Source organism: Lichenostomus cassidix, chromosome 14, assembly GCF_008360975.1.
Source record: "Lichenostomus cassidix isolate B80296 chromosome 14, HeHo_3.0, whole genome shotgun sequence".
NCBI classification, from domain to species: Eukaryota; Metazoa; Chordata; class Aves; order Passeriformes; family Meliphagidae; genus Lichenostomus; species Lichenostomus cassidix.
In genome coordinates, this window is record NC_139495.1 from 13,471,428 (window position 1) to 13,480,715 (window position 9,288).

A 9,288-nucleotide genomic window follows, 5' to 3' on the forward strand; every position below is an offset into this window, starting at 1 on the left:
TGGGGGAGTCCTGCTAGCCCCTGCCCTGGAGCCAAGCATCCCCCAGAGAAGGGGTTCTCCCCACAGCGCAATCAGGGTTAGGGTTAGGGCCTAGACCTCCCCAACAGGCTGCCCAGGTTGGACCCAGGGCCAGGCTTCTTCAGCCAAGACTCTCCATGGTCAGTCTCTCTTCAGGTCAGGATGCCCCCTGGGGTCAGACCCGGGACCAAGAACCCCCTGGGCCAAGGCTCCCCCAGTCTGTCTCACCCCGGCCAAGAGCCCCTCAAGGATGAGTCCCAGCGCTTAACACCATCTCTGGGCCAAGACCCCACAAAGATCAGACCCTTTTCATGCCAAGACCCCCAGGGCTGGACAACCCCTGGGCCAAGACTTCCCCAAGGCTCAGCCCAAGGGCCAGGACCCCTGTCACACAGGGCCAATGTCCCCCCAGGCCCAGGACACCCTGTCTCAGCCCCAGCATCAGCCTGAGGGGCCAAGCTCCCTCCAGGGCCAAGAGCCCCCCAGGGCCAGGCACCCCCAAGGTTGAGACCCCCTGGCTCAGTCCCCCAGGGCCAAGCTCCCCTCAGGTCCCGGTCCCCAGCCCAACCCCCCTGCCCATCCCAGGCCCACTTCCCCTCTCCCCGCCCCACCGCTGCTGGCGGGCCGCCAGGGGGCGCTGCCGGCGGCGGCCACGCGGCTCTTTTGTCCCTGCCGGGCCGCCGTAGCGCCGCCCGTCCGCGCCGCCGAGGGGAGGCCGAGCGGGGCCGGGAGCGGGACAGGGACCGGGACAGGGACAGGGACAGGGACAGGGACAGGGACAGGGACCGCCACGGGAGCGGGCCGGGGCCATGAGCGACATCCGGCACTCGCTGCTGCGGCGGGACGCGCTGAGCGCCGCCAAGGAGGTGCTGTACCACCTGGACATCTACTTCAGCAGCCAGCTGCAGAACGCGCCGCTGCCGCTCGTGGACAAGGGCCCCACCGATCTGCTCGAGGAGTTCCTCTTCCAGGTCCCCAAGGAGCGCGGCGCGCCGCCCAAGGTGCGGCAGGGACACCCCGGGCAGAGCGGGACGCGCCTGGGAAGCGGGGGGCGGGCGCGGCCCCGGGGAGTGGAAATGGAGGGGCCAAGAGCTCGGGATGGGATGGATCCCTGCTGGAGCCTGAGGCCTCGGGAGAGCAGGACAGGCTCCCTCCGGCGCGGGCTGCTGCTGTGGATTGAGGGCTTAGATGGGCTGGATGTAGCCCTGAGGGGCTGCTGCTGGAGACCAAGGGTTTGGAAGGGTAGGGTGGGCTCCATGAGGGGCTGCTGCTAGACACTGAGGCCCCAAGAGGACAGCACGGGGTTCTTGGGGTGCTTGGTGACTGAGGGTTTTTGGCAGGGAGGGGGCTGGCTGGCAAGCCCTGCTGGACTGGCCGGGATTCAGTGCCCCGAGGAGGTGTGGTGGACCTCGAGGCCCTGGGGACTGCCCACAGCCTCCCAGTGCTGCAGCTGGGCACTACCGGGGTGTTTGGGTGGGCATGGGGTGGCACTGGGATGGGGTCTCAGAGACTAGCAGTCAGAAACCATAGCTGCTGGTGACTATTGGGGTGCATGGCCCTGCAGCCCTCTGTGCTTCTGGGTCCAGTCCTGTCCCCACCAGCTGCCCTGCAGTGTCCTCAACTGCTGTGATTTGCTGAGGGAGCAAATATTTTTCCCCCCAGCAATGTCAGTCTCATTTCTCAGTTGGTGGGCAGCACTTGCAGGTGCAGCAAGCACCAGCTTTGGATATCCAGGTGTTCAAATGAAACCTAGAGCTTTTCAGTGCCACCAGATAAATGTGGTGGTGGTTCAGGAAGCTTGAATGTGAGTGCTGTGCATAAAGATTGAGTCCCTCACCCCCAGGGGAAGCTCTCTGCCTTTACTGTTTGTATCTTTTTACTTGTTTCTTGGCTCTTCAAGAGGCTCAATGTATTTCACAGCTTTGCTTTTGTTTTCTTTCAGAGGCTGAACCCACTTCAGGAACTTCAGCTCCTTGAGATCATGTGCAATTATTTCCAAGAGCAGACCAAGGATTCAGTCCGGCAGGTCATTTTTTCATCTCTCTTCAGCCCCCAAGGGAACAAAGCAGATGACAGCAGGATGGCTTTGCTGGGGAAGCTGGTTTCCATGGCAGTGGCTGTCTGCAGGGTTCCTGTGCTGGAGTGTGCTGCCTTCTGGCTCCAGGTACAGCTCCTGTGCAGGCAGGGATGGGTCGGGGAAGGGGTCAGGGAGTGTTTCAGGGTGGGTTCAGTGAATTGGGACACAGCTGGTCACAGTCAGCTGCTCCTCCCTGGCAGTTTCAGCTGATAGAGCAGCTGCCCCCATGTCTGTGCTCTTGTCCATTCCTGTGCTCTGGCATCAGGGAGAGCATTGCCAAACCATTTGTGTGCTGCAATGGAAGAAAAAAATTGTCTGGGTATTTTTTAATGTCAGGGAAAGTTTTTATAATTCCCCCCCAACCGCTGCATATTGAAAGGGCTCAGTGGAGGGTTTCACCAACACAGGGAACAAACCTTGGTAGTTCACAGTCATGTTGCCTGAAGAAGCTGACTCTGGAGATTGGGAAATAAACCCTACCTGATGTGCATGTTTGTGTGTGGAAGAGGCAAACCCCTCTCTTGTAATTTGGGCACAAAATACCTGTGTCTGTCTTCTGTCAGTGCAGTAGGTTGGGAATTTCCTCCATCTTCTCCTTTCCTATTGAGATTCCCCACTGTAGACTTTGGGAGTTGCACTTTTGTTCCTACTTCCCTTGTGGTATGTGCAGAAGTCAGCCTGGTTGGCAGAAAGGCTGTGCTGGGAGGGAAGAGTGGGAGGAGGCAGACCAGCACTGTCTCCTTGGGGTCCTTTTTCTCCCACCTGGTAAGCCTTTGGGAGGGCAGGATGGGATATAGCCTGGATAGCAGGAAAAGGTGTATTTTTTTCAGATGGCAGCTTCTAAGTGACGTGAGGATTCCACAGAAAATTTTCACATGAAAAATACCAGGCATGGCAACTGGGACCTTAAAGCTCATCCCATCCCACCCCATGCCATGGGAACGCCTTCCACCAAAACCAGGTTGCTACAAACCCTGTCCAGTCTGGCCTTGAATGCTTACATGGTTGGAGCAGCCATAGCTTGTCTGGGCAGCCTGTGCCAGGGCCTTACCGCCCTCACAGGGAAGAAATGTCGCTGAAGTAGTAAAAAAAAAAAATCTCTGAGTCAAAATATTGATCTAAAATATTTCAGTTTTAAACCATGGATACTGTAAACTCAAAATACCAGCATGTATTTTAATATTGCAATGCACTGATTTTATTTCTGTGCAAGTGGTGTTTGAGAGCAGCCACAGTGCCCTTTGGGGAAAGTGGGGGCACAGCTGTTGAAGCAGCCTGTGACAGGGTTTAATCTGCTGTCCCCTGTGTGCTGTCCCTGCAGCGAACCCCGGCCGTGTTCTGTGTGAGGCTGGCTCGAGCCCTGGTTGATGACTACTGCAACCTGGTGCCAGGCTCCATCCAGACCCTGAAGCAGATCTTCACTGCCAGCCCTCGCTTCTGCTGCCAGTTCATTACATCAGTCACAGCTCTCTACGACCTCTCTTCAGGTAAGTGTTTCCCAGCTGTGCCTTTCCAACTAAGAGGTGCAGAATAATGCAACAGGAATTAACTGTTGCAAGAGAAATAACTGCCCGAATCCTAAAGAGGTGTTACCATGTGATTATTGCCAGAAGCAGCTCAGGGGTGTGGCTCTTGCCTCATCTGGCACTGGGGTGTGAATAAAAATAACCTACTCTGCGGCTGACTCAGAATTCCAGCAGGGTTTGGGTTGGAATGGACCTTAAATCCCATCTTGTTCAACCTGCTGCTATGGGCAGGGACCCTTCCACTAGACCAGGTTGTTCCAAGCCCCATTCAATCTGGCCTTGGAAACTTCCAGGAATTTGGAGTCCACAACCTCTCCGGAAACAAGGGAGAGCCTGCTGGAGAAGCAGCCAGGAACATCTGACACAAAGGGCGTTGTCCTTCACAGAGGGCAAAGGACATGGGGACATTATTGACTGAGCAGCTCTGGGAGTGAAAGTTGGTCTGTCTGGGCTCAGACAGCCCTGAGAGAGGCTCAGGGTTGCCTGTCAGTCTGCTTCCTTCCAAAAGGAGGGGAAACACAAGTTCTGAGTGTTTGCAAGCTGGAGCAGGATTTCTGTGGAGCAGTGGTGAGAAACACAATCAACAGCATGTCTCTAGTGCACTCTTTTACTGTATGTGGGACCTTCCAGGGGTATGACCTGTCTCAGGTTGTTGCTCAGATACTTGTAGGTGTCTAAAGTAAGATTAATTTAGCCTTACTCAGCAACAGACAGCTTCTGTAGACCAGGGAACAACCAAATACTAAATAGCAACATCACCTATAATCCGGAAAAGCAAATGCTATTATTGAGAAAGGAAATGCTCTGCATAGTCTTCTCCAGATAAACAGCTTGGCATTACTGAGAGTGAGAGAGATGTTCAGGCTTAGCGTTTATGTTGTATTTGGTAGAGCTCAGAGCATATTTTATATCTCAGTATTTTATATCTTTTGTGCAGGCACTTGGAAGTTCATAATGTTCGTAATGACAAAAGACATGTCAGAAAAGAAATGACTTGAGTTATAGGAAGTAATTTTTTAATTCCTTCGTTTATTTGAGCTGTTTTTGGTGACACAAGAAAAAGGAACTTGCTCTTCCAATCCAGCATTCCCCCTGTGACAGGATGATGTGTCAGAGTTTCTCTTGTCTGTAGTCAAGTTCATGACCATCTTTCACTTCTCACCTGAAGCTTTGCATAATCTTATAATCCTTTACATGTCGTGTGATCGTGTTGTTGCATTGTGTTTTTCCACAAGGCATGTTTGTTTAGCTAAGTAAGTATTAAAGGAAATGAGTTGAATTATTGGCACTTCCTTCTCTTCACACAAGTTTTTCCTATTTCTCTTGCCCGTTGTACCTCCTGTGGCAAGGGATAAATGGAGACTGAATTTAGGGAAAAAAATGTGCAGGTGATGGGTGGGAGAGAAGAAAATGACAAAAGAAGCTTTGTTGGGAAAGGAGATAAATGTCAGTGTTTGGTAATGTCTTCAGAATAGGTGGGGAAAGTGAAGTTGACAGGAACATGGTTGTGTCTTCCCTGGAATAAACTACCTATGGTGTCTTGAGAAAAACAGAACAATTGGGGAGGTTCTGAAATTGTAATTTTGACAGTGTAGGATGGGTGTGTGTGAGAGACTAAATACAGCCTAAATTAAAGTCCTATGCTTCGGTGCAAAGCTCAGCTTACCCAACAATAACTTTCCTCTCTCCAGATGACCTCATCCCTCCCTCAGATCTGCTGGAGCTGATTGTCTCCTGGATCTTCGAAGACCCTCGTTTGATCCTCATCACCTTTCTGAACACTCCCATTGCAGCCAACCTGCCCATAGGGTTTTTGGAGCTCACCCCGCTCACTGGACTCATCCGCTGGTGCGTGAAAGCCCCCTTGGCCTACAAAAGGAAGAAGAAAGCCTCTCTCTCCAATGGGCACGGTCCCAGCAAAATTGCCAAGGACTCAGCTTCAGGAGAAGACAGGGATTGCCACCAGCTGTATTCCAAGCTGCATCTGAGTGTCCTGCAGGTTCTTATGATGCTCCAGGGGCATTTAACAGAGAAAAACCTTTATGGGCGCCTGGGGCTGGTGCCCTTCGACCACGTGGTTCCACTGGTGGAGGACATTAACAGACTGTCTGATGAACTCAATCCTCTCAATGCATCCAAAGAGATTGAACTGGCTCTGGACAGGCTGGCTCAGGCTTTGCAAGTGGCCATGGCATCAGGAGCACTCCTGTGCACCAGAGGTGAGTTGTCCGTGGGGCTGGCATGGACCCGGCATGGGATTCTTCTCCAGGGTGCAGAATTTGGAAGACACAGCTTTGGGGTGAGGGGAGCAAAGATCAATGTGTTCACAGCACTTCTGGTAGTTTGCCCATCTTAGAATAGGAAATAGTGCATCCCATCTTAGTGCAGGAAATGGTTCAGCAAGAATAGCTGGATGGAGAGTAAGAAAGGAGAGATCACTCAGTGGGTGAGTCAGGCATTGCTTTGCAGAGCTGGAGACTGATCCCCAGCCCTGCCCTGTGCACCAGGGGGTTGTATCTGGGTGACTGGCAAGGGGACAAATTTGTTCACCTCAGAATTGCCTGTAGCTATTTTAAAAGCACTGTTTAATTTTGCTTCTATTTAATTTTGCTTCAGTTTAACTTCTCTGAGTTTGCCTGCTGGAGGAGAGTCCATGAAGCATATAAACCCCTGGGTGGGTGTGCTAGACAAGGAATTTGAAAAGCAAATAAAAACTCTTCATCTGGAACTTCTGGGCCTTCAGCTTGCCTGTAATGAGACCCCATTACAGTGTGTCCAAATTCAGTTAAACTTAGTAAAAAGGGCTGCTAACGTGGCTTTTGTCTGACTTTCCTGTCTCCAAAGCTAGTCCTTTCCAAAAGACATGCAGATATACAAAAGGGAATTGACCCAACACAGTGCAGGGTCAGCCACACAGACTCTTTTCATGTTATATTCTCTTGAAAACTGGCAATTTTAGGTTAGACCAGAAGGCTTGAAGCTTTCCAACAGCTGGGACAGTTTGTGCAGACCCCAACTTCAGAGTAGCCTCTGCCTAAGCAGGAATCTGATGCTTTTGTCCTGGCTGAACCAGTGCTGCTGGTCAAATTTCAATGTTCTTCTTCCTAACCTTTTATAAAGTAGCTCTGAGTGTAATAAGAACAAACAGAAACTGGAGTTTTTTGATCTGAGGTCTGATTTCAGCTGTGTTTGTTCGTAGCTGGTACATTCTGAGCATTTGCTCTTACTGTGGAAGGTAATTCAGTGTTAGGGGCTGCTGAAATACCAGATATTTCAGTGTTTTGGGATTGTGTTTATCTACAAAGGCAGGAGTTTGTTCTCAAGCTATTACAGAAAATACTCTATCTGTGGGATATGCTAATTAATTCCTTGGTTCTAGCTATTCTGCTTTAGCAGAAGTTCACAGATAGTAAAAAAGGTGCAATTTCTAATTGGTAGATTCCAGAAAAAAAACCTCCAACCCATTCTTTACAGTAGCAGTGTTTAAAAAACCCCAAACCAATACAAAACAGGCACTGGGTAACTTTTGCCTTGCTTTGACCTGGTGCCTTTCTCATCATAAAATGCCACATTCAGTGGGCAGAGTCACACATTGTACTTCCTATGTCCCAGATACTTCTTGTTGGTGTACTGATATTGCAAAATCCATCCTAAGGCTTGTCTGCCTTAAATGTCAAACATAGAGTAAAGAGTCTGGTGGGAAAAGTTCATAAAATGGAGAAACATTTTCTCTCCTATGGAGGTTTTGGGCCTGAGAGAGGAATTCTGGGTCTGTTGCTGACTGATGACGATGACAGATTACTGATTAATCAGTAATTATTCAGGAAAATAAGTGATTATTCCATAATCTGACCTTCCTAGAAAGGACAGTGGAGAGAAAAACAACTCTAATTTCTGCTTTATCCTTATTGTTAATCTTCTGTCCTCTTTCAGATGACTTGAGGACTGTGTGCTCCAGGCTACCACATAACAAGTAAGAGACCTTTTGCAGCTGTGTTGGCTTTGATGCATTTTCCAAGACATTCGAGAGCTGTTGAGACAAAATCTCCTCTAAAAATTTGTCTTTCTGGAATTTGGCCTTTATTCACATGCACTTTAGCACAAGGATGAAGGTGACACAGTGCTGGCTACTTCTTCCCTGGATTCCTGACTAAAGGGGGCTTCAGTTGCTCCCACCTTTAGCAGTGATCTTGCCCAGCCTGTGTTAGAACAAATGCACAGGAAAGGGAAATGAAATTGCAGCGAGGAGCCTGCCCCAGAGTTGTCCCATTCCCAGTTCCCCACTGGTTTTACCTGACCCTAAGCTCAATTGATTCTTGCCTTTTTGCAAAGAGCAGGCTTAAAAAAAAGGGGGGAAAGGGAAAAAAAAATCTTCTGGAAGCTGTAAAGAACATAATTGAGTCACTGTTCTCTTGGCTCTCAGCTGTGCTGTGTGTCGGGTGTGAATTGTCCTTAGACCCATGACAAAAGCTCCTCTAACAATCCTCCCTCCTGTCTGAATTTCTCTCCACAGCCTGCTCCAGCTGGTGATTTCAGGTCCAGTGCAGCAGCCGACCCACGGGGCTCTGCCTCCAGGATTTTACCCGCACATCCACACCCCTCCCCTGGGCTACCCTGCACACGCAGCACTGCCAGCACACCCTGCGCTCCCAGCCCACCCCGTGCAGACCTTCATCCCAGGAATGACATTCCCCTACCGGCCCATCCGCTAGCCTGCACAGTGTCCCAGCTTCCCTGAGTCTGAGGAAGCTTCACAGACGAAAACCAAACGCCTGGGAACCACATTTCCTCTTTGGAGCAAAGCTGAGCTCCACCTGCACCAGGGATCAGCCCTTGGGCAGCTCATGGGGGGCTGTGGTGCACTGGGAGGTGGGATGCAGATACTGAGGCAGATCACAGGGACACAAGGAGGGGATGGGAACAGGCAACAGCAACTCCAAACCTCTGCAGTGTGTGGAAATTTTTTTGCTCCGAGAGTATAATGTTCCTCAATCGTGTATTTTGCAGCAGCCCGGATCTGTTTACAGCACGGTGAGCCCGGCTGCTCTGGCTCTGGGAGGGCCAGAAAGGAAGGCCTTGTGTGATTTTTCCAAGCTATTCCACTCCAGCCTGCTTGTTTCTTTGTAAATGTTTGTATCTATAGCTACAGAGTATGTGTACACTGTATATTTTTGGAACACAAACGTTTGTTTCAGAAGCACAAGGTAGAGTAAAGCAGCACTTCCTATTAAAGGAAACGATTTAAGAAGCATAAAACAAATCTGCCGCTTTCTTTTTCAAACATTAAAAGAATTAGAACAATTTCAAACAATTGGATTCTTCTCTTTCCATTGATTAGAAGGTTCAACTTGTTAGGCCTGTGCTGGGCTGGGGACAAAACTGTAGTGACCCATTGACCTCCCTGCTGGGGAAATGCACTTTACACACATCAATCAGTGCTTCATAAAAACTAGGGGTGAGAAATTAGGTGTTTTCTTAGTGCTGGTTGGAAAACTGGCCAAAGGCCGGCAGTGCTGTGCTGGCCAGCTGCAAGTGCAGCACAGGAATGCATGGAATCATGCTGGGAAGGACAAGCAGAGCTTGCAGCTCTTAGCATGACAGCCAAACATGGTGTCCAGCCCCCTTCTTGTCCTGCTGTGCTTTTCTCAGCCCCTTCTGCAGGGGGAA

At 50.4% G+C, this 9,288-nt stretch overlaps 1 protein-coding gene across 1 annotated transcript; it reads left to right on the forward strand.

The window, feature by feature from the left end:
- Positions 1-636: 636 nt before the first annotated feature.
- Positions 637-8,932, forward strand: INTS15 (integrator complex subunit 15). Its single transcript, XM_085075002.1, has 7 exons — positions 637-745; positions 800-1,019; positions 1,961-2,182; positions 3,417-3,582; positions 5,313-5,840; positions 7,555-7,594; positions 8,135-8,932. Exons 2-7 carry the CDS (start codon positions 828-830, stop codon positions 8,331-8,333), a joined length of 1,347 nt encoding a protein of 448 aa, XP_084931128.1. The 5' UTR covers positions 637-745; positions 800-827; the 3' UTR covers positions 8,334-8,932.
- Positions 8,933-9,288: the final 356 nt, after the last annotated feature.

Coding starts and splice junctions, on each gene's coding strand:
- INTS15 (XM_085075002.1), top strand. CDS start 828: ATGAGCGACATCCGGCACTCGCTGCTGCGGCGGGACGCGCTGAGCGCC. Junction 1,020..1,960: donor AGCGCGGCGCGCCGCCCAAG/GTGCGGCAGGGA, acceptor GTTTTCTTTCAG/AGGCTGAACCCACTTCAGGA. Junction 5,841..7,554: donor AGCACTCCTGTGCACCAGAG/GTGAGTTGTCCG, acceptor GTCCTCTTTCAG/ATGACTTGAGGACTGTGTGC.